Source organism: Hetaerina americana, unplaced genomic scaffold (genome assembly GCF_022747635.1).
Source record: "Hetaerina americana unplaced genomic scaffold, ioHetAmer1.1.p SCAF_4, whole genome shotgun sequence".
Taxonomy (NCBI): Eukaryota; Metazoa; Arthropoda; class Insecta; order Odonata; family Calopterygidae; genus Hetaerina; species Hetaerina americana.
This window is the reverse complement of record NW_027286985.1, coordinates 88,836,408-88,861,145: the sequence shown is the minus strand read 5'-3', so window position 1 is coordinate 88,861,145 and position 24,738 is coordinate 88,836,408. Positions and strand designations below refer to the sequence as shown.

Below are 24,738 nucleotides of genomic sequence, written 5' to 3'. Positions count from 1 at the left end.
AGAATTTTTCACGAAAAATAGTAAGAAAAGGATATAAATAACGAAATAATGAAACTAATATATTTCAAATGACGCTCTTCCAAGTAAAAAAAGTCAAGTGCAAGAGAAACTAAAATGAATGAATCCCCCAACAGTATCAACCTGTAAGTACGAAAGCCTTCAGTCTGGAGTCAAATTCTGGAAGAAAACATTCACCTACGCCCCGCCGTTCTCGACGCCTTTAGTCCTCGTCATTGAAAAATACGTACTCGTAAGTTGGACGAGTGAAAAATGACCGAAGCTTTTTTTAATTTCTTTAATTATGAAATGCAAGACTCCACAACAAAGAGTAACTCCTTAATCGAACTGTAAGCTATTTCGATTCCAAATTTCAACGTGTAAACGTCAAAATAATCTTCTAAAAACCATTCCGAAATCGACAAACAGTCATTGGCCACTGTACGGACACTTCACGGAGAAACGAGCTCGAACTCCACACTCGGAGAGAGGGAAGACGCCGTGGGAGTGGAGGAGGAGCCATGGGCGAGTCTCCCCACGAGCAGCAGCTTTTGCGCAAGGTTATGGAAGCGAATCACGCACGGGGAGGGGGGCGCGAGACAACGGCGAGCACGCGGGGGAGAGGTAAGGGGGGGTGAGGCGAGACAGTCCCACCCCCCATTTATACAACGCAAACCTCGCTCGTCAACACGGTCGATTCGCCGGGGTCTGGGCGGATCACCCAGACGGATACGCACGACGGGGGGATATCACCGAATACGAATGCATCCATAGAAAGGGAGCGGAATGAAATTCACAAACTCGTACCGAACTCATTGCTCGCCGTCCAGAGTAAGCAGCCTCGGTGGCAAAGGGATCCGGGTTCGAATTCCAGTCCGGACTAATTAATGGGTTCCACACCGTAGAATTCCACGCTTTTGTGAGTGCACGCCCGAGGGGAACTCAGCAACGTCTGCCGTTGCAGCATGACCCACGGTCTCTGTGAACGCGGACGTAAAATACAGGCATAGAAAGAGATGCGGCTGTTTTCGCGATGTATTGGTGACGAAGACTAACCGAAAACTAACCCAAAGGCGGGCTGCAGAGCCGGCCGGCAGTTGAGTGGTGGGGGTCGGTTCGACCAGAGTGAGCGAGCGCCACAAGCCTAAAGGTGACCCGTCTTTGTACCCAAGATGAGTCTCGCTGGCAGCCCTTAATAGTCGTCCAGGGGTGATTATCCACGTCACGTTTCACAAGAGAGGGAAAATAAAAGCGATTGCAGCAGCAATTCCAACAAGAAGGCTCGAGTGCGAACTGAGCATTGACTTTACAAGCCTTTCCCTACGCTGGAATATATCTCGCCACCAGCAAAATATTATTGTCTCGTAATACTGGAAGTGAACTTACGAGTCGTTTAGAGACGGCAATCCATCTAGTATAAAATATCCCCATGGCGATGGACCGAGTGATCCAGAGTCGTACATGCATCAGCTACATGCCGGGCTCGTGCTCTGTTGTCGCACGCGACCAGCGTAGCCGTGATGAACATAGAAATATTAAAGGAAAAACGGCATCATCCGCGCTCCTTAAAGTCGGCACAGCGAAATAAGTGCTATCGAAAGAAGCACTCGAGGATCGCGGAGACTGAAAGTGGAATGACAGTTAGATGCAACGTAATTCTAAAGACAATATGGAAAAACCAAAGGAAACACCAGTTGCATGAGAAATTAAAGCATTAAACTTAACAATCAACTCGTAAGGCAATAGAAATAGTTTAGCTCGCGGGTCTGCCAGCAATGAAAAAAATCAGCAAAGTGACATATTTACCAGTAGATCACAATCCAGCTAGTAATTTTACATGAATAAATATTCACTCTAATAAAATCCTCGTTCCTACACAAATTGAAATACTACGAGCTGAGTTCAGGAAATTTCATTTATACTTGAGAAAAACTGCCCTTGCCGAAATAATGTACGAGTATTTTCGTACATTAATGCGGATTTTTTTGACCAATAGGGAATTGCTACAAATCAAGCTGCCTCAATTTTCAGTTTTCATAAAACGCGCCAATCGCCAGGAGCCACATGCCCGGTTTGATCAGCAGGCTGCATTACATTCGTACATAATCAACTGAAGAAAGAGCGATATATAATGCTCTGAAGTCCGTCAACGGCTCACTCCAGAGTCGGCGATTGGCGTAACCACGTCTGTGTATCAAGTTGCGCCCTCAGCGGTTGATTGATTGAGCGCGAGTCCCCTGGGCAGATGATGGCGACGCTACGCTTGCAATGGCACTGAAGATATTTGACATTCACTCGGCCACCACTACAAAAACTATGAATCAAACTTAACGAGCACAATATTCACCCTCACTTAGAGAAACATCTACATAATACCCCGCAAGCCGCCGCAAGGGCGTGTGGCGAGGGGAGACGATGTTCAACCTACGATAGAATGGCAAACTAAACAAAAATTTACCCCATCATTGGCTCAACGGGTGGGGGCGAAAAACGAAAGGAACTCTTCGACACGGGGGTGATGTAATATCATCCAGAAGAGATATATATGTGCTGGCTGATGACAATTCGCCAAGGCATTAATTTTAAATGCATTGCGACAGTAGTCAGTGATATGCAATGGTACGAGTCCATGAAATGCCAAATCAACAAACGCCCATTATTTTTTTTTACTTTGTATTAATAGAGCCACCCCCTTGGCTAGACTTGAAATTTGAATTTGGGTGCGCTCCTTCGTCACCAAATGATACGATGGAGTTAGTTTACGCGGATATATGTTGTGAATTACACATCTAAGAATGGAAACAGTGAGTAAACAAATACGGTTAAGCAGCGAGGGCAGTGATTGTGACTTTGGATATTATCTGGACAACTGAGAGCAATGGAGGAGGTCAACACGCAACTATTCTTAACATGAACTCATGAATCACTTTCGCCTAAGAGTAGCTGCATCCATTATTCAATTATTAGCATCATAAAATTTCTCCTTGGCATTCCGACTGGGTATTCAATAATGGCCATTGCTTTGTGAAATTTTGCGAAAATACTTATAGGAGAATACTTAATTCTATAAATTGTCCAGCTAATGCGCAATGAATACTTTCTACGTGCGCTACGGTTCACTTAGCCTTCGTCCGGTACACATCGTTCGAATGGAGATTTTTGCACGCACTCACACAGGAAAACAGATATTTCATACAATTTTCGACACTGCAAGAAAGACAGGTGCTCACTTATGTTAATACAAGATCATAATTTTTTTGGATTAGCTCCAAGGAGTCAGTTGGACACCCATTGTTTCACATATATAGGCAAGCGGGTAATAAATATACATGGTTAAAATAAATGAAGCATGTTTATTAACTTAAATAAATGACAATCATGAAAATACAAATTTCGAACTAAATAAGTTATGCGTTTATTTGCACGTATCAATGTCTGTATCCATATTACAACCCTTACATCACCTTACGAGACAAATACGGGCATTCATTTAATCTCAGAAATTTTACCCTAGGGCCATCTTCAAAATTTTATTAAGGTCAACACAATGGTGTCTTCACCAAAAACTACAGGAAATTGGCATTGAGGCATGCGTGTCATCTCACAGCCGTGAATGCAGATTTCGGTCTGGCAGCCCCTGGCTGGCCATTGGCACCTAGGACACGGGTCGGGGCACATTTACCGTTATAAATACCTAAGCCCCGAGGCGCGCAGGGCTGGGCCGTAACACTCCTCCATTCCACGCCCGACAACACTGTCGATACTTGCCAAGAGACGGGCTACCCTGCATCAGCTATCGCGCGCGCTTCCCCCACTGCAACCCGGCCGAAAGGGCAGAGATCGAAAATTATCTGTTCATAGAGAAAAGAGGACTGAAGTGGGCAATTTCAACCGTCCACATCTTGAGTGGAGTTAAATCCCGGCTCCTCTCCGCTCGAATGCAGTTCTTCCCAACACGGGTCCGAGAAATATTGCGGTCCGAAGCAAAGACTCGAAAAATAACGTCTTATAAGAGAAATGAAATGCCTCTTCAGTAAATGGATGCCATAGAAACGCTCCTACATCCCCCCCACTAAAAATCTTCGCACACACATTGGCGGACCATCCCCGATGAAACGGATCAATCACACGGCGCTAGAGCTTCCGCCGGATTATATACATTAACAAAACATGTACGCCATTCCCGAGCCAAAAATATTCGCAATAGCAATTAGCAGTAGAATAGAACGCACAGAAAGATGCATGCACCACGACAATCCAATTTCACCGAAAATGTCACAGTTTCGATCGACCAAGCCGGTTCCTGAAGAGCCCACGAAGAATCGAACGAAATGAGAGTATGGTCCAAAAGCAGTTCGCTCCGTGCCAATCTGGTACGGCTACAGTTCCGAGGGGGAATGTGGCATAATTGAGACGCGGACAACTTTCTCGGACAAAATGGAATAGCTGGTCCTCAAGTCCGACGAGAACAGTCGATAACTCATTTATCTCACAGAAGAATTGGCGGAAGCGTAAGGAGATTGATAGAACAAGAATACTTATAGTGGGACCCCTCGAAAGTAATTAATGAATCATCTGAAATATTCCACGGGGATAATCTGCAAAATACGTTCTAGAGTAGCCTCGCGCAACCACCCGGTGCACAAGGCCCATGATAACGTGACAAAACATCCAAAAGCGTATCATGAAACCCTACGAAAACTTAAAAATACAGTTTTATTCGAAATAATTGGATTTAATTTAACCAGTCGGACGAAACTGATTAAGAACACTCACGACAATTCACAGGAACTTTCTCCTTGAAAGACGATGTACTTCACACAAACAGTTTCAATTCCTTGGATTCCTCGGATTGGTAACAGATTCAGAAACGCGAGTTTATCCTCGTGCGCATTTCAATTCCTCCAAATCCACCGAATTGTATTTTAGACGCACACAAAAAATATACATTCATGCACACACACATACAGATACCGAAACATTTAGGCACGACAAAAACAAGCCGAACACTTATCCTTGGCATAGGCCAATCACTATCAAAAACGTCTGATTTACGTGCCTCGAAGTTAAGGTTAACATATAAAAAAACACATCAGCGGTACGAGGGAACACCTATCGTACATACAACACCGACTCGAGTCACCGAGTGATAAATATTCGGTGGCTTCGTCCGTGGAAAATGATGCAATGCGAGACTCCCCGACACGACACATTACTCCCGCGTTATATAACTTTCCGAGATGTGACGCAAGTCCTTCCATTCCACGCGTCATCGCGGAGCAAACATGCGGGAGGGGGTTAGAGAGATGATGCGAAGCAACCCCCTCGTCTTACGGGCGCACCACGTGCCCAGTTAACAACTCCGATATTGAGAGAACACTGCTTCGGGTGCGTTCCAGCGCTGGAGCTTCAAGGGGCGGGCCCTCCGGGAGAGACGACCGCGCCCTCCCTCCCGCAGGGCAGGCACTGTCGAAGCGGTGTTCCTCCCGCGAGATGCACGCCACCAGGGGCCCCGAGCGCGGCATGTCACAACGGAGCGAACTCCTTCGCTGGTGGGCACGGGCCGCACTCTTCCGAGGGCCACCTCGAAGGATTTCGCAGCAGAGAGACTATGTGGGGGAGAGGCCGACCCCCCCGACTTGATTCGGAGGGGGGCGTGCAACTGGATGGGTCCGGACGGACTAACTGCTCCCGGGGGAGGATGGGGGGAGAGAATAAAGGAGGGTGGGAGGTTCGGGGCCGATCGGGGAGGGGGTGGGAGAGTACGAGTTAGGAAAGTGGGGAGGAGGATAGGAAGAGCTGAATAACTGACCCTATTAAGCATATAACAGGAGGGATGGCATTGGGTGCGCCCAGCATGCGAGGCAAACAAAAACAATACACGCAACCGCACACGGACGAGGCAGACACGGTCCGCGATTGCCGACGAGGAGAGAACGATATCCTTGAGATGAAAATTATTCAAAACACTCAAATAGAAATGATGCGAATTTTTTTTCAAACCTCTGCTAAGGCGGAGGAACGTTGGCACGAAATATATTAATTACCGGACAAAAAACTTGAGAGAAGAGAAAAATCGCTGACGCCGATAATAGCGTTCCAGAAAACGTCATTTATAAGTAAGGATCACTTTTCAAAAATGTTCAAGGGCACTACATTCGAGTTCAAATGACAATCAATACAGGAACCCCCTTTCACCCTCCATTGAATCAGGTAGGTGGGGGATTTGGGGCACATAAGAGAACTGGAATGTCGAAAAGGTAACGATGATTATTGGTGCTAGAAATTTTTTCCTTAGGTAGTAATAAGAATAATACACAAACTGTGCGTTCTTTACAGTACGAGTGGCATTGGTAAGGTCATATGATAGTAAGTAGTTTGGCCACATTGTTAAATCAAAAAACACTATTTTCAATCTAAAAATTGTATTTTAACAAGGAAACTTAGTAAAATTTAAAAAATTTCAGAACCTATACTGACCAACAGATAGATAACTGTAAATAAATTCAATCAATTATCGAAAGGTAATTCGAAATCTAATGATCATCAACGGATAAATATTAACTTACTGGTAAAAAATGTGCACTAAATTGAAACAAGAAATGGAGAAATCCTCCAAATAAACAATGCTAAGTCTTATGGGGCATAATAACAAGAATTGAGTTAATGAATATCAGATGCGTGGACATCAACCAATTTGGAGGGGATATTTAATTATACGGAGTTCGCTCTATACGAAGGGATTGAGAATTACTCTCACAGCCACTGTAAACACAAGTCCAGGACCACTCAAAAATCGAAACGTAGTCTAACGTTACTAAGAAATTCATTATAACGCCAAATTTTTACAATTCTCACCAGCTACCATTAAAGCAACACTATCGTCAAAGCAACCGCCAGGTCATTCATTCACTACATCCGCAAATAAGAACTCAATTAGGCCATGTAAACGAAAAGAATTCACGAAGGAAATTCGAGAACTAATAGGATTGAAACAAATCTAAAACTTATGAATCCGATCGACCGAAATATGCGCAGACACCTCAAGAGAATGAAATATCAAGGAATAATATCGGCCTAGCTCACAATTTCATCGTTATTCTCTAATAAAATTGTAGTGTTATCATTTTACTTCACCATAATTATCCATTGGGCACGGTATAACTGCGTTAAACCCGGTTTCACGTTAAGTACACACCACATGCACACACTGATATGTACTATCTGGATCACAGAAAGGAAGAAACGCATACCTGCAGATGAATAGAGACCATTTTCTTCTTTCCCATTTTGCGAAATATGTCCATCCGCAGATTTTGTACCGTTTTCAGAAGTATTATCCACTTGAGTACCAAGAGCCATATTACCAACACAGAACACCAGAACAGTCTGCAGACGGCACGTGGGACTACGCCGCGAAGTGCAACGAAGAACTAAGCTCAATTGCATAAATATATAATATGTAAATTTAAAGGAATTAGCCAGATTTTTATGTCTAAATTTCCAATTTATGAAATATAAATAGTAAAAAATAAATAAATTCAAGCAATATATCTCTACATGAAATTATTAGACGGAATTAGACCGTTACCATTATCCCTTCAGAGCACACAAAAACAGTTGAGAAATGAAATTCACTATGCGATTGGTAAAGCGCAAAAATCATTGTGCGTCATGTCAAAGTACAAGAGAACTGTGGCTGAACTTTAAGAAATACCCATTTTTACGTGAGTCATTAATTTTAACTCACAGAAAAATATTCGAGAAACATTTTCAAACTTGGAAAATGGCGACATATTGGTTCATTTGCCGGAATTATATTGATAAATAGCAATGAATTGTAGTGTGCATTTTTGAATAAATAATGTCCTTCTGTTACCGTGGAATATGTTCTCATTTCAGAATAATACGTCACTAATGCCCGTTTAAAGAAATAAAAACATGTCTCCTCCGAAGAAGTCAATAAAAGACCATGATATCATTTCCAATGAGATCATGAATGGGAAATCCTCCGTGGAGAAAATGATGCTAGAACTGGACAGGATCAGAAAACTCCAAGTGAAGGTCAGTGCTACTATAAGAGTAAGCATAGGCGTCGTATATATGCAGTTGATGAAAAAATGTATCCATAACACTGGAAATTTTTGATCCGAAAATGTAATTAATGCTTGGGGACGAGGTTTGTATACTACGCTTTGCTAAAATTTAAAATGTATTGCGACTTTCTCTTTCAATAAAGACATCACTTAGCCTCTCAAACGCATTTAATCTATACTTTAATGGAATTGTAACTTACATGTAAAGGATTAAGTAAGCTAAATGAGATAAACTATTCTTTCTCGTAACATTTCTGTGAACTCATAGCTTATTCATGTTGCTAGTGAAGCTATCATACCTGTCTGCTCTACCTCTGGCCGATAACTTATGTACATTCCTTTTTTTATAGGAGGCTATGCAGGCTAGAATATGGAAGATGGGTGAAGATCTCAATGCTCTACATCGGGAAGAACAATCTAAAGAAGAGCGCCTAGCCAGAGAAAAGGCGGCCGAGGCTTTGCGACAGGAGACAGCTTTTCTCGCTAAACTACGACACGAAGAACATCTTGCCGCCACCCGTCATCAACAATTAAATCTTCAGCATGAGCAAAGTACTAAGGTTCGAATAGGTTTTCACGCACTCTTGTTTGTTGTATGAAGTTTTGTTCGGCCTAAATGCATTTCCATCGCTTTAATTTTACGTTCCCCTTGTCCCCATACTTCTGTGAAAATTATTAAGGTTCAATTAAAGAACACCACATGTATCTGGTCTCATTACAGTATGCACCAGGTGAGCATCAGCATTTATTTTCCTCGATTCCTCATTATTGGAAAGTCGAAAATGCTATTTTTTTACTACTTGATGTCCCTGCTACAATTTTCTATTACTGCTTTATTATAAGCCTCCATTTTTTCAGTTCTGGACAATTGTTTCAGAAATTAGTTTACCCAACTTGAATATAGCATGAAACATATGTCACATGTATATGTAATGTCACATGTATTATTTCTGATTGGCACAGTTTGCTCTCTTGGGTAAGCCTTTAAAGACAAATCAATTTGGCAGTTTTCTGGAAGATATTGCTTAAGGTTTTCCTGATTAGAGACATTTTTTGGAGGTTTCAATGAGGAACGAAATTCCGAGGTGAAGTCAAAATTTAATTTACTGTGTAAAATTACTTGTATATAAATGTTTTTAAATTATAATATAAGTGATATTGTGATAACTATATGTTTCTATTTATGCTTTCCCTGAGGGTATCTAATGTAGATACAGTGGAACCTAAACACTAAGAGCATAATTCACTCTGAAATCTTTCTTGGAAAGCAAAACACTTGTCAAATGAAACAATTTTTCCCATATATATCATTGTTAAATATTATAATGTGTTTCATGCCTAAAAATGTATTATGTACAATTATTCAAGGAATATTATATATATATATATATATATATATATATATATATATATACACATACATATATATAAATATATATATATACATACATACATATATATATATATATATATATATATATATATATATATATATATATGCATGGGTCGCGGTAGCCCAGTGGGCAGAACGTTGGACTACTGACCGGGGGGTCCCGGGTTCGATTCCCGGGCAAGGCACTCTGGGCACCTGCAGCTGCACCCAAGCTGAAGTGATTTTCGGGTACCAGGTCTTCCTGGGAAACCGGCACAGGGAAAGGAACTGGCGCCCTACCCTGATGTGTGAATTTCACATGCCGTCGGGCTTAGTACTGGGTGAACTCTACCATCACCTACGAAACTGACCTTCGGGTTGATTACTGTGTTTATGGTTTTATATATATACGTATACATATATATATATATATATATATATATATATATATATATATATATATATATACATATATATATACATATAAATATACATATATATATACATATAAATATATATATATACATATATATATATACACATATATATACACATATATATACATATATATATACATATATATATATATATACATATATATATATATATATATATATATATATATATATATATATATATACACACACACACATATATATATATTATTAGGTAATCTACCGGTTAAGGTAGGTTTTTGGATGGACATAATTACTAATTAAATTATTTGTGACCCCTGGCAAAACACAACATCATCTTTACATCAGGTCCCTCTTCAGCTCTGAGTACTTTCTTCCTCCCTTCATTCCGTCCAACATCCCTAAGGACGTAAGGAGAAGAATTGCGCTAGGCAAAGAGGCTTTCACAAGGAGGAGGGAGTTGATGACGGGGACGTTGAGTAAGGATATTAAGAAAAGACTCGTAAAAACTTTGATATGGAGCGTAGCTATGTACGGTTCGGAAACGTGGTCATTGAAGCAGGAGGATAGACGTAGATTGGAGGCTTTTGAAATGTGGGTGTGGAGAAGAATGGAGAAGGTGAAAGGGACTGAGAAGAAAACAATTGAGGAAGTACTTGGTATGGTGGGCGAAGAGAGGGGTTTGTTGGGAGCAATCCTATGGAGGCAGGAAAAGTGGATGAAGGGGGTGTTGACCGGCAGTGGGATGTTGAAGACTGTGATAGAGGGTAGAATGTTGGGCAAAAGAGGAAAGGAAAGGAACAGGATAGGGATGTTGGACGGGATGAAGGGAGGAAGAAAGTACTCAGAGATGAAGAGGGACGTGCTATAGAGTAGGATGATGGATTTTGTGTTTTGTTAGGAGTAATAAAATATTTGTTTGTTAGTTGTGTCCATCCAAAAACCTACCTTAACTGGTAGATTACCTTAAAAAAATATATATATATACATGTATATACATATATATATGTATATATATACATACATACATATATATATATACACATTTATATATATACACATATAACATATATATATACATATATATGTATATGTATATATATATATATATATGTATATATATATATATATACACATATAACATATATATATACATGTATATGTATATATATGTATATATATATGTATATATATATATATATGTATATGTATATACATATATATATGTATACATATATATGTATATATATATATATATATATATATATATATATATATATATATATATATATATATATATATATATATATATATACTACCTTGATCAAAAATTTCCCGGAATTTATTCAGAAAATTAAAAATACAAGTTTATTCATCTAAATCTATATTGTCCCCTTCAAAGTAATCCCCATCGACTGCAACACACTTATGCCAGCGCTTGATCCAATCCTCGAAACATTTTTTATATTCGGTTTTCGGTATGTCCATCAGTGCTTCCTGCGATTTTTCCATTACTTCCTCTTGGCTGCTAAAACGCGTTCCCCGTAATGGTTTTTTAACTCGATTGAACAGAAAGAAGTCACAGGGAGCCAAATCAGGTGAATTCGGTGGCTGTTGGATGGTATTTGTTGCATTTTTCGTCAAAAAATTACGAATAATGATAGCACTGTGCGACGGTGCGTTATCATGGTGCAAAATCCACGAGTTTTCTGCCCACATTTCTGGTCTCTTTCGGCGAATTGCTTCACGCAAACGTCTCATAACGCCCAAATAATACTCTTTGTTTACTGTCTGGCCTTCTGGCAAAAATTCATGATGCACTACACCGTTGTAATCCATGAAAACCGTCAGCATTGCCTTCTATTTTGACTGAAAACGATGTGGTTTTTTTGGTCTCGGCTCATTTGGTGAACGCCATTCACTTGCCTGATGTCTGGATTGCGTGTCGTACTCATAAACCCACGTCTCGTCTCCAGTAATGATCCTTTTGATGAATGTGGGATCGGATTCAGCCTCGCAAATCATGTCTTTTGCGACGTCAACACGGTCTCTTTTTTGCATGAAATTGAGGTCTTTTGGCACCAACTTTGCTGCTACACGACGGAAACCCAAATCATTAACCACAATGTCTTGGGCGGATCCATAGGCAATGTTCAAGTCCTCCGCTATTTCTCTGATGGTTAATTTGCGGTTTTTGACCAACATTTCTTTTACTTTATCAATTTTTTCACCGACTTTCGATGTCGATGGTCTGCCACTGCGTTCATCATCTTCGATTGACTCACGACCACTTCTGAACCGCTCGTGCCACTGGTAAACGACCGTTTTTTTTAGAGAATCGTTGCCGAAACACTTTTCCAACATTTCCAACGTCCGTGCGCCACTAAATCCGTTTTTTACGCAAAATTTAATACAAGTTCGTTGTTGCAAATTTAAATCCATTTCTGAAATTGTAAAAAATCGCCAACACACACAGAGATAGATGTACTCTTGGCTACGTAACTTTTGAAAATGTCAAGTTATGACACTAAGATTTAAAGGGAATATCAACAACAGATGTACCAATTTAACAAAAAAAAACAGAACTCAAATCGGAACGATGGGAGCGCCACACGGTGGTTATTCCGGGAACATTTTGATCAAGGTAGTATATATATATATATATATATATATGTATTTGTATATATATATATATGTATACATATATATATATATATGTATGTATACATATATATATATATATATATGTATACATATATATATGTATATAGATTGGAGGGAAAGGAGGCTTATCCGCAACCTGTACATGTCTCAGACTGCTCAGGTGAGGGTGAGAAACGGGGAGTCAGGATGGGCAGTGTTAGGAAGGGGTGTAAGGCAGGGTTGCCCATTATCACCGTTGCTGTTCAACCTGTACGCAGAAGAAATGATCAAAGAGGCATGGGAAGAACTCGAGGTAGGAATGAAAGTGGGCGGGGAATTCGTAAAATCAGTTAGGTTTGCTGATGACCAAGCTTTAGTTTGTCAGTCAGCCAAGGGACTGCAAGCATTGCTTAGTGAATTGGAAATTCAGTGCGACAGGTATGGGATGAAAATCAATATTAATAAAACAAAGGTTATGCGATTTTCTAGAAAGAAAAAGGCCAAGCTTAACATTAAAATAGGAGGGCAAAAGCTAGAGCAGGTAGAACAGTTTACGTATCTCGGTAGTGTTTTGGACCAACATGGTCAAAGTAGTAGGGACGTAAGGAGAAGAATTGCGCTAGGCAAAGAGGCTTTCACAAGGAGGAGGGAGTTGATGACAGGGACTTTGAGTAAGGATGTTAAGAAAAGACTCGTAAAAACTTTGATATGGAGCGTAGCTATGTACGGAGCGGAAACGTGGTCATTGAAGCAGGAGGATAGACGTAGATTGGAGGCTTTTGAAATGTGGGTGTGGAGAAGAATGGAGAAGGTGAAATGGACAGAGAAGAAAACAAATGAGGAAGTACTTGGTATGGTGGGCGAAGAGAGGGGTTTGTTGGGAGAAATCCTATGGAGGCAGGAGAAGTGGTTGAAGGGGGTATTGACCGGCAGTGGGATGTTGAAGACTGTGATAGAGGGTAGAATGTTGGGCAAAAGAGGAAAGGGAAGGAACAGGATAGGGATGTTGAACGGGATGAAGGGAGGAAGAAAGTACTCAGAGATGAAGAGGGACCTGATATAGAGTAGGATGATGGATTTTGTGTTTTGTTAGGAGTAATAAAATATTTGTTTGGTAGTTGTGTCCGTCCAAAAACCTACCTTAACCGGTAGATTACTTAAAAAAAAAAAATATATATGTATGTATACATATATATATATATACGTGTGTGTATATATATATATATATATGTGTATATACACATATATACGTATATATATATACATATATATACACACACACACACACACACACATACATACATATATATATATATATATATATATATATATATATATATATATATATATATATATATATATATATATATATATATATATATATATATACATTCAAACACGAAATCCCGCCAAACGGCGAATAAATACTCATATATACAGAAACAAATATAAGGAAAAGGGATAGGAACACGTATAAAGGACGAACACAATAGAGGTGGGGAAGGCGGAATCGAAAGGATCACAAGAGTAAAAATATCTCCTCAACCGGGACTCGAACACCGGATCTTTCCACTTGCCGGGCGGATGCTCTTAACCACTTGAGCTATCGAGGATATGTAATTTACCCTGAGATCCGTGGGTCTTATATGTCGCCAAGCGCCCCGATTCTTTAGCCAAGAGATGTATATATATATATGTATATATATATATATATATACACATATATATATATATATATATATATATATATATATATATATATATGAATTTCCACAATGTTGAGCTGGAAACAGTTGAATACTGAGAATCATCTTCATCCTTTCCCCTATAGTGGAATGAACCAATCTGGAATGCATATTTGATTTGTATAAAACAAAAAGAATTGAAATAATTAATTCATTATTAATAATATACTCCATATTGGTTTTACAAGAAAGCTGCCTAGAGACATTTATTTTTTCTGCCACTTCAAAATTTTGTGAGAATGCAACTCAGCATTTTCATGAAATAAATTTGCAGAATCCTTAAGAGGCAGTTGTGGCAGGTGACCCTTAGAATCTGGGAGCGTCTTGAAATCACCAATGAAATTTTCTGCTGCCCTTGGAGATGGAGATCACTGCTTCACCATGCCTCACAATGCTATGGATACTGGTTCTCTCGGAAAAGAAATGTTCTTCCACGTACATTTTATTATGCACGACCTGGGTTTCAGCTAACAAAGTCATCATTAGGTGAAGTACAGAGGGGAGACAGCTTTATATGCTAGACAGAGACGAAGAAGGGAGGTGTTGGAAAGTGGGAATCTTAGGAGGGGAAAGATATGGGAAACTGCTGGTAGGCTGGAGAAGGGAAGGCTGGTCTTGACAGATGACATCATTCACTCTTCATGTCAAGACATTATTTCTCCCAAAAATTAGCGGCGTTCTACTCAATGGTGCACGGTTTGACTAGTATTCCATTGTCCCCACAGAGCACCCAAAAAGAACTCCAATCAATAAAAATGATAGCTGAAAATAAAGGTTTCTGCTCCCAATTAGTTGAAAAATTGTATCAGAAAACATAAAAAAAAGCAGTCACATCCATTTTCAAATCCATCCTCAAGAAAGATGCATCGATATGGAAATCAATTCTCTTTCTGGGGAGTTTATCTCATAAGTGACCAGAACCTTTCCAGAAAACAGAATAAAATCAGCCTTCTATAATAAAGGCAACATACGGAAGCTTTTATCAAATAGAAAGGACAAAGTTCCCATCATGGAGAAGAATAGTGTGTATTAATTGTATTGTGAGTGCTCTGCTATTTACATCAGATGGACCAGGGGGAAATTCCGTAAACATGGGAAAGGCTTTATGCCTATTTCAAAAATAGAAACCCTTCTTCCCATTATGCCCAGCACGTCCTAGACAATAACCGCACAAGTGACTTTGTTCCTGATATTTCACATTTGGAGAGAAGGGTTTAAGATGAGATGCCTTTGAATGTTTAGAAATTTCCAAGGACACACATTATAAGGGTATATTGATTAATGACTTGATGTACTCATTCTTCCTGCTCCCCCTTCCTGGACCTCCCTCTGTTCCAGACCCCCTCTTCCCCCCCTGACGCCATACCCAACCGCTATCTCCCCCTCTCCGCCATACACACACCAGTTCCCTTCTCTTTCCCCTCCTCCCACTTTACCAGTACCTCCCCCCCTCATCACTGTCTAGCATATAAAGCCGTGTGTTCTCTGTACTTCACCTGATAATGACTTTGTAAGTCGAAACTTAGGTTGTGCATAATAAAATATATGTGGAAGAACAAAGAATTTCTTTTCCTATATGAATTGCTTCCAAAAAGTGATGCCTCAAACCATTCTATTCACTGGTTCTTCCCTTCATCTTCTTTAACCATCTATGGCTTCCCTCAAATACTTCTTCTGTGGCTGTTGATGGCCCTGGTATCTTCTTAACGAGGTGGAAGAAAATCACTTATGCCTTCTCACAGGTGATATTCTCGTTATAGTATCATATTGCCATTTTTTGTTGTGTATCCATATGGGAGGCAAATTTTAACATCATTGAGGTTATGTAACCATTGTGTAGATGTTCTTGTCACTCCCTTTGAAGAATTGATCTCCTAAATTTTGTCCTTGTTCTTGAAGATAGTGCAAATTGACAGATTGTATGTGCTGATACTTTGTTCTTGCTTTTCAATGATTTTACCTTCCGTTTCTATGGTTTTTTAAATTCTCTTTAGGCTGTCTTTTTGTGACTTTCTTCAGAGACATTTTTAAAATTATGCACCAAATATTATTAAACTTACCGCAAAAAATATGCAAACAATATGTCTCACCATAAATTTGGAAAAATGTGTGATCACCAGCAACACTAAGTCACTAGTAGAACGAGTGCTAAACACAAACTGAAGCAGCAGGTGGATAATCATTCTGAGAAAACCCCTTTCCTTATCACTCGTTATGCAAATCACTCAATGCACAAGGTGCCCACTGAGCTAGGTTCCACTGTATTGCATTTTAATGAGACCAGGAAACGGAAAAAAATAGAAAAGCACAAGTTTAATTAAATATTTATGCAAAGAAGGACCAGATAAATACTGGTGCATGACTGGATTCATGATGTCTAGCGATCCTTGGCCAATTTAAATAGGTCAACTATCACATTCTATCTCTAATATATGACATTTGCTATTGCTTAACCAAAGTAAAGTTTTTTTTGTATCGCAAATGCATTAGTCACCTTTGCGATGCCATGGCTTCTCTCCACTCTATTGTCTCTCTTCTCAGCTAGCCTCTTGGTATGTTGGGATTTGGGGGGGCATGAAAAGGGGCAATAGTCTGAGAGGGAGTGGACTGAGTTGATGCAGTGGACTGAGTTGATGCAGACCTTTCAGAAGATCGATAACAACTGTTAATGCTGTTTACTGCTTTTGTGTTACAAGAAGATTATAAATAAATGTTTCATGAAAAATTTTGCTTGGGTACTTAATATTAGCGGTTAACATTAAAATATCTTGAGGAAGTAGTTTTTAATAAAATGCCATTTAGTATTCTCATGGAATTTGATGTTTGTTTCACCAGAGAATAAATGAAATGCTGAAAGATATGGAAAAGAAACAGAGGGAGGCAGAAGAGAAGAAGTCTGAGGAGAAGAAACAGAGAGAGGCAGAAGAGAAGAAGTCTGAGGAGAAGAAGCAACACTTGAAACAACTCTTAAACCGGATATACGAGTCTCAAATGAGCTTCAGGGCCAAATACCAGCAGATATCTGATGCTACCAAGTAAGTTAAGTGTATGTGTAATGGAGTTTCTGGAATTACAGAATCATTCTGGAGGGACATGGCTTAATCTTCAGCTCTCCTCATTTAAGGTATACTTGATTACTAAAATGTGGAAAAGCCTCAAATTATGGATGAATATCATTATTAATGATTTACCTGCTAAATGTAGATTTTAGGTGATTGCTAACAGTATTTTTTTCCTTAACCTGTGCACTACCTCTTGTTTGCCTAATTTTATTTTTTTCTGTAGTGGTTTGCACTTTTTAATCTGCCTTCTTGCTGCCCAAAAAGCAGGTTAGTCGTATTTGATTGAAATAATATAATAAAGGGATAAATATTCAAAGATACATTGAAGCAAAATGCTATTACTCTGTATCCATGTGCATTTTTTTTACCTTTCGCCTTTTAATGTTCATTTTGACCTTATAGATCAAGATCATGAAAGAAACTCAGGTTTGATGAACTAAAGATTAGTTATTATTTCTTCAGGCATCAGGGTCTTAGCCAGTTCTCTTGTGCTGGGATACAACAACAAATCTTAAATATACTAATGGGTGGTTTTATTTATCAATTATGCAAAGTTAAATTGCTAATCAGAAATACAAATTAATGGCTTGTTTTGTGTTTTTTATATGTAAAGTAAAAATTAAATTTAGAGCTTTGGTCTTACCTTCTGAAGAAGACTTCAGAAGATTTGTTTACATTCTCTGGAGGAAGTAGAAGTGAGTCCAAAACTTAATTATTTCTCATTTAGCCCGTTGATTGAAGACTCGACAATAAATGGTCTAGCCTAGACATTGTGAATACAATTATTTCAGAATTAACACATATGCCTTGTGGTCAGGCACAGTAATGATAAACTACACATTGCACATTTAATTACTCTTCCTTTTAATTCTGAGTATTGACTCTTCCCTACCTTCATATCTTGTAGGAACGTATTTAAAGAAAAGAGAATTCTTCTGTTTGTGTGTATTGATGTGTACCATGCTATCTTCACCTCAATGAATGTAAACTTAACATTAAATTTGATCAGTAACCAAGATGTTCACAGTTATCACACCAGACATAGACAAGATTTTATTGTAACATCCCATATTGTTGTGTTAAATATTAATGGGCCATTGTATATGAGTTTTAAATTATTTAACTGTTAACCTTCAACTAAAAATGTGAATGGGCTTTCTAATTTTAAAGCAAAATTTAAAAAGTATTTCCAGGATAATTGCTTTTATACAAATGATGAATATCTGAACCTTTAATTTTTCACTATGTTCTGGTAAACTGATAATGTATGTGCTGTCCTCTTGTATTCTGATGGGTCTCATATGTATTTCCATATCTTCAAAACCAATAAAGCTATTATTATCAATGTGATTCTACGATGTACCTATCACATTATTCCTACCAAATTAGACAAATGAACTTATAAATTTTAAAGTAGTAAATTGCCTTGTATGAAAATGTTATGTTTCATCTACCTGTCATTGATATATGTTTTCATTTCAGATCTTGCAAAGACAGACAAGCTCTGGTTCCAGCATTAATGGAGCAGGTAGTCAAATTACGGAGTCTGTGTGAAGCAATGGAGCAGATGGTGAAGAGGTGTAAGGTGAGACAATAGAACTTAATGGTTTTAACACAACTTTTTTGGATGCCCCCTCTATCCATATTTTGCATTCCTAGTGAGAGAGGCCTATGAGAAAAAATTATGCCAATTGCTTTCTTTTCCTTGTGAAATAAATGCACTCTAAATTGTCATTTTTCCATAATATGGGTATTCACCTTGCCCAAGGAAGTAGTTAAAAATGACCAACCTATTAAACTATAAGGCTTCATCCTTGACACTAACTTGAGATGATCATATAAACAGTGTGTGTTTTACACTGAAATTAAAATTATTTCTACCATGTGAATTCCTCGTTCAGGTATACTGCAAATCTTTCCATTGGAATTTGCTGTACAGATTGAAACTGTGGAGTAACTTTCCTGTTATCAAATCTATTTGCCTCCCACGAAAGAAATCTGTGATGATGATTCTAGAGATCATTGTAAACCACAGTAAATTGCTCATTGTATTGTGAAACCTTATGGCTTATGTATTTATGCTATCTAATGTGATGTAAAAAAATGTTATTAATCTCTTGATAACATCCAATGCATATAATTATGAAACCAAAATAAGCCTTATGCATTACATGTTTAGCCGTAAAACCATTTTACTCAGTCAATGAGCTCCTTGAGAATGATGCTTGTGACTTATTTTCAAGTAAAATGTATTTGAATATGTAGCTTTTTTCTATATTTAATATTGTTGTCATTGTTGTGATGTATAGTCTTGTAATGAAAAAGATCATTATAGTAATGGACCAAATGCATAATTCTTCGCTGTGAAGATCATAATGTTTCTCTGAACTTATGAGAAAATATTGTTGCACTGATGACTTTCTTTTATTAACATTTGGTTTATTTGAAGGAAGAGTGATATTAATTAAAAACAAAATGGAAAATTGAAGTAATTAGTGAAATGATAAAAAGTACTTGTAAAATTGAGTGTGTGGTTCCATTATCCCCTAAGATATTTCATATCATAAAAGTTAGTGTGGCTGATGGGAAGAGAGATGATACCTTTTAGCATATGGAATTGGAAATCATAAAATATTTAAGCATTCATTACATTGTTACTATTCTGTATTCCAGGTGGGTGAGATTAGGGAAGATGATGCTGAGAAATCATCATCACTTGTGGGTGAACTGGATTCTATTCTGAATATTCTTCAGGAGGAAGTTGGTATGAATTATTAATACTTTCCTACTTCAATGGGTCCCTAGTGACACTAAAATTCATGATAGAAGATTCCTTTGTTTCATTCTGGTTCTTTTGACTTAATAAGTTCTGAATAAATCATGTGATCTACCAAGCCTGAACTTAAAGAAAATGAATGACTATTTGACCATTCATTGAACTAATGAAAAAGAAAATGTTGCTATTGCCCATGAAATACCTCAATCAGTGGGCCAGTTCCATCTCATGGTGCTAGCTGTTTTCAGTTGAGGTTATGAGGTAGAAAGCTCCCAGCCAAAGCCCCACTTTCATCCTTGAAGAAAGAATTTAAATTTTGTCTGCTGCGTAGCATCCTGGGGTGTGCAAAGTGGGGGCACAAATATTTTGCAACATTCAATACTGCACATAGTGGATCGCGGTAGTCCAGGGGTAGAGCATTAGACTAATGACCAGGGGGCCCAGGTTCGATTCCCAGGGAAGCCTCTCTGGGCACCTGTAGCTCCCCCCAAGCTATGTGATTATTTGGGTGCCAGATCTTCCTGGGAAACCATAATCATCACTGGGAAAGGAACTGGCTCCCCTACTCTGCTGTGTGCATTTTACATGCCATTGGGCTTAGTGGGTTTGGGTGAACTCTACCATCTCCTAGCAAACCGACCCTTCGGGTTAATTACTGTGTTAATGGTTTTTTTGTAATGTTACATAAAATAGCTGGTTATTTGTGAGATGTATGACATTTCTTTTCTGATAGTAAGTGAACGCCTTTTTTTCTAATATATTTTGTGAAAGGTCATATATTTTCATGTCTTTGTATATTAAGACCTAAGAAAGATATTTTCAAGTGTTAATTCAAGAGCCAAGTGTAATTATTTTGTTAAGAAATCACTGCTGGCGAGTATTTTTCCTCTGTTTGAAGAACCCAAGCAGCACAGAAGTGTTAAGAGTGTTACAGTAGAAATTGCATGCCATTCCTTACATACTCTTATGCCTTGGCCTTTGATGCCTTTTGAATATGCATTCCACTAGTGATTAAAAATCAATTAAAATTTGTGCATTTAACTTATTTGTCAAATTCAAATGAGCTAAATTTATTTATAAGCAGGAAAGCCAAAGCAATAAGAAACTTTTAAAGTTTCTACTTATCATAGTAAATAAAATACGTTAACTATGTATGACTTTTGAAAGTTATTTTTTCCTCTAGTTTCACATTCATGCACTTTGGTACTAAACAAACATTGTCAGATATTTGAGTAAGTTTAATGAATATTTTTTTTCAGTTTTTGATTTGCTTAAGTTTGTCTCCTGAATAAAACTACTCTGTGTTCCAGATAAAATCAATGCGAGACCTGATCAAGTGACTCAAGCAGATTCAAATTCTTCCCAAGTGAAACCTTTGCCCCAAAATAGTTCTGAAAGTGATCCACAGAGGGAAGTTACTGAACAGCCACAAGTAAGCGAACAACAGAGGCCTTCAGGAGTTGAAAAACTTGAAGAAAATGCCTCCTTGCCAAAAACTAGTGCATTGGATAGAATATCTGATGGTGAGTCCCGTGTTGATTTTTCATGTCCTCTCCCTACAAGTTTAGACATGCCCCCAGAAAGTGGGATAGTTGGATTTGCCAATGTGCTGATGACTAAATGAAAGATTTTCAAATTTTTTCTTAATGCGTAGGTACGTTAGCTGAGATTATGAAATGAATTACTGCTAATTTCATGGAACAATTACTGATAGTTTGAAAAAGATTTACTTTCACATGCAAGGAAGATTTTTTCCCTTAAAATTTTCATTTGCAAATAGTTGCTTGCCTCACTTGGAGCTTTTTGCTTTTTTGTCACTTTGCCTGGTTGCTCATTACAAACCAATAGTTATCAGCCATTGACTTTGGCATTGATGTGTCCATTGACTAACGGATAGAATATGGATTGCATTGTTGCTGATTAGTGGTGGTGTGCTGTGGTTATTGTTTTATGTGTATATGTTGTTATCAAGCCTGAGAGTTTATGTACAGAATGTCATCGTCTCAATCTCCTGTCCACCCATCACCATTATTATTCGTTTCATCTCCATACGAGGATATTTCTTTGAGGGGTTATTAAAAGTCTTTAAGCAATTTATTAAGACCTATTGGTACCAGCAAATGGATTTATGTTTCATTTGATGTCATATTAACAAGGTTATCACAGGAAACATGATTATGATATATTTTATATTCACCGTTCTAGAGAAAGTTTTTTACTTTTGGCATTGGCCTGGCAATAGTAGGTTACTCCTCTCCTGGGCCCCTTGGGGTACTTCCTCATGACATTTCCCTGGAATGCCACGAAGTGCATGATCAAGTAATAGTCTATGCCATCACCAACGTCTGGCAATACAGTATCCATGGCAATGCTAAGTTTTATCCGTCAATTGTGTAGAATGGAGACGTGCCCTTGCACCTGAGCCATCTGATTTTTTCCGAGAATACACAAAGGATCAGTCCAAAAGATACTTGAAAACAATAGTATATGCTTATAATGAATACCACTTTGTTTTAAAGCTAATCGAAATGTATGTTCTCAGGCTGCAAGTGAGTCATTAGAAGGGGAGTAGAGATACTTGAAAAGCCTGCTGAGGCATCTCATTTAAGGAAGTAGTACAGAAAGCAAATTGAGTGCATTAGCTGAAATCATTGAGATTTCCAGATGATGTTAATATAATGTGTGGTTGATGGAAAAAATACTTTATTCTGGTGCTGCACATCTGACTGTACTGAAGCAGAAAGCCTTGAAATTTTGAAGTGACTTTCTAATTGACCATATTAGTGATGAAATAATGAAGGAGACTTGATGAGTGAGATAGTCATATTGAAAAGAGCTGGCAGGAAGTGGGTACTAGACACCTAGGGTGGGAGAATAAAGGTACATATTTGAGTTGATGCTGCTTTTACCTCAAAATGAGTGGACCATTATATTCCACAGGGTAACTCCTTTAAAACCTTTTAAGTTCTCTCTGTATAGTGTTTTTGGTGTAAGATAACTGTCATTGTTATTTGAATGATTTCAATGTTAGTAGGATTAATAAAATGCTCTCATATTCTCTTCTTGTTTAGAACTAAAAGATTGTGTCGATCCTGAATCATTAAAAATGTACATTAATCTGCAAAACAACCTCAAAGCCTTTGAAAAGTCATATGAGGCATTATTTACTGATGACCGCTGGAAAAAATTTAGGATTGACTGTCAGGTAAGTGAATTTTAATTAGTATTTTCAAATGAGTATCAGTACATTTAATTCCTTTGTTGTCATATGGACTTCTAGAATGTTTATCCTTGAAACATTAATTTGTTTTAGAATCATTATTATGGATGCCATTCAAATACTTCTCTCAGCTGTGTTGGCCATTGAAGAATAAAAACTTGTACAAGCTTGTGTGTTCTTATTCAATAATTAAAATTTAATGTTTTGATGGAAAATTAATGAGGAAAGAAATAATAAACTTCTTCTGTAACTTCTTTTTCATCAATGTAACCCCAAAATTTAGCTCACATTGAAGTTAATGAGGTGCATTTCTATTTAGTTGCATGCTGTTGCCAAATTGTTCAATTAGTCTTGTCAAGTTCTGAGGAAAGACTGTAGTTATTCTTGAGTTGTAATTTTAATTACAGAAAGGTTACTTGCTTGAAATCTGAGCCAAGGTAGTCTTTTGAAAGAGTGCTGTGATTGAAGTTTCATTTTTTTTTTTCAAGCTTCTGAATTTCTGTCATACTAAAGCAGTCTCCCTTCCTTCCCATGTCTCCTTTCCACATCCATTGCCTTTAGAAAGCTGTGAGTACTCCAGTGAATGCTATCTCGCCAATAAGCTCAGCGCATATGATGGATAAGCTCCTTCGCCTGAGGCAGTTACTTACTGGCCAACCTGTTGATATTGGCAATTCAAGAGTTACATCTTCTGCTCACCCAAGTGGAATAGCATACTGCAAAAATCTCCTGGCCAAGAAACTGGTGGTAAATACAAATATATATAAATAGATATATAAATAGATATATAAATCGGTTGCTTGCTCTGGAGCAGGAGTTTCCAAATCTAATCTTGTCAAGGCCACTCACACATTGTGACATCCATCTTTATTTGGACTCCATTAACTAGTTAGCATACTGGCACCACGTCCACAAAGGCTATGCTGGTGAATTTTTTGGCACCCGCAAGCATTCACATAAGATATTGCTCTCTCTTAGTGACAAGTTTGCTAAATGCTTGACTTATTTGCGAAGTGATATTTTTCACTCACTCAGGTGATGACACTGAAATGATTTCTGCTATAACCTTTGCTGAGGCTGTAACGGAACCTGGAGTTATTTATAAGCAAAACCTTATAGTAATCAATTGCCAATCTCGTGGGGTAAACATGATGTTGGACATGGTCCTTGGCCTACTAGTTAAAGAGGCATGTGGCAGGGAGTTTAAGAATGCTTATTGGGGAAATTAAGGGAAATAAGACCATGTATGGGAGACTGGTATTACTAATTAGTGCATGACTCTTGTGTTTAGATTGCGGATTGTGTTAAGAGGGAAAATTGGGTCCTTGAATTTTTTATCTCAATGCTTAATCTCTCTCTAAATATTCCACTATTGATGATGTACTGTGGGGCCAGAAGTATTGACTTGCTG

At 38.2% G+C, this 24,738-nt stretch overlaps 2 protein-coding genes across 4 annotated transcripts in view; one reads left to right on the top strand and one right to left on the bottom strand.

Moving 5' to 3' along the window:
* Nucleotides 1-7,376, bottom strand: part of clu (clustered mitochondria protein homolog) — a 159,481-nt gene extending 152,105 nt beyond the window's left edge. For 2 of the 3 annotated variants that reach the window (XM_071589764.1, XM_071589765.1), the window contains exon 1: nucleotides 7,251-7,376. In XM_071589764.1, the coding sequence (XP_071445865.1) occupies nucleotides 7,251-7,359 (109 nt within the window). In that variant the 5' untranslated portion in view covers nucleotides 7,360-7,376. Of the gene's footprint in view, nucleotides 1-4,773; nucleotides 5,573-7,250 lie in introns of those variants that run through there. The other variant, XM_071589766.1, reaches the window with a different exon arrangement.
* Nucleotides 7,377-7,646: 270 nt separating this feature from the next.
* Nucleotides 7,647-24,738, top strand: part of Gle1 (nucleoporin GLE1) — a 29,493-nt gene continuing 12,401 nt past the window's right edge. Inside the window, exons 1-9 of the mRNA XM_071590263.1 lie at nucleotides 7,647-7,724; nucleotides 7,900-8,061; nucleotides 8,444-8,653; nucleotides 17,105-17,304; nucleotides 18,814-18,916; nucleotides 20,005-20,095; nucleotides 21,418-21,630; nucleotides 23,179-23,312; nucleotides 23,889-24,074. Coding sequence (XP_071446364.1) covers nucleotides 7,939-8,061; nucleotides 8,444-8,653; nucleotides 17,105-17,304; nucleotides 18,814-18,916; nucleotides 20,005-20,095; nucleotides 21,418-21,630; nucleotides 23,179-23,312; nucleotides 23,889-24,074 — 1,260 coding nt within the window. The 5' untranslated portion in view covers nucleotides 7,647-7,724; nucleotides 7,900-7,938. The remainder of the gene's footprint in view (nucleotides 7,725-7,899; nucleotides 8,062-8,443; nucleotides 8,654-17,104; nucleotides 17,305-18,813; nucleotides 18,917-20,004; nucleotides 20,096-21,417; nucleotides 21,631-23,178; nucleotides 23,313-23,888; nucleotides 24,075-24,738) is intronic.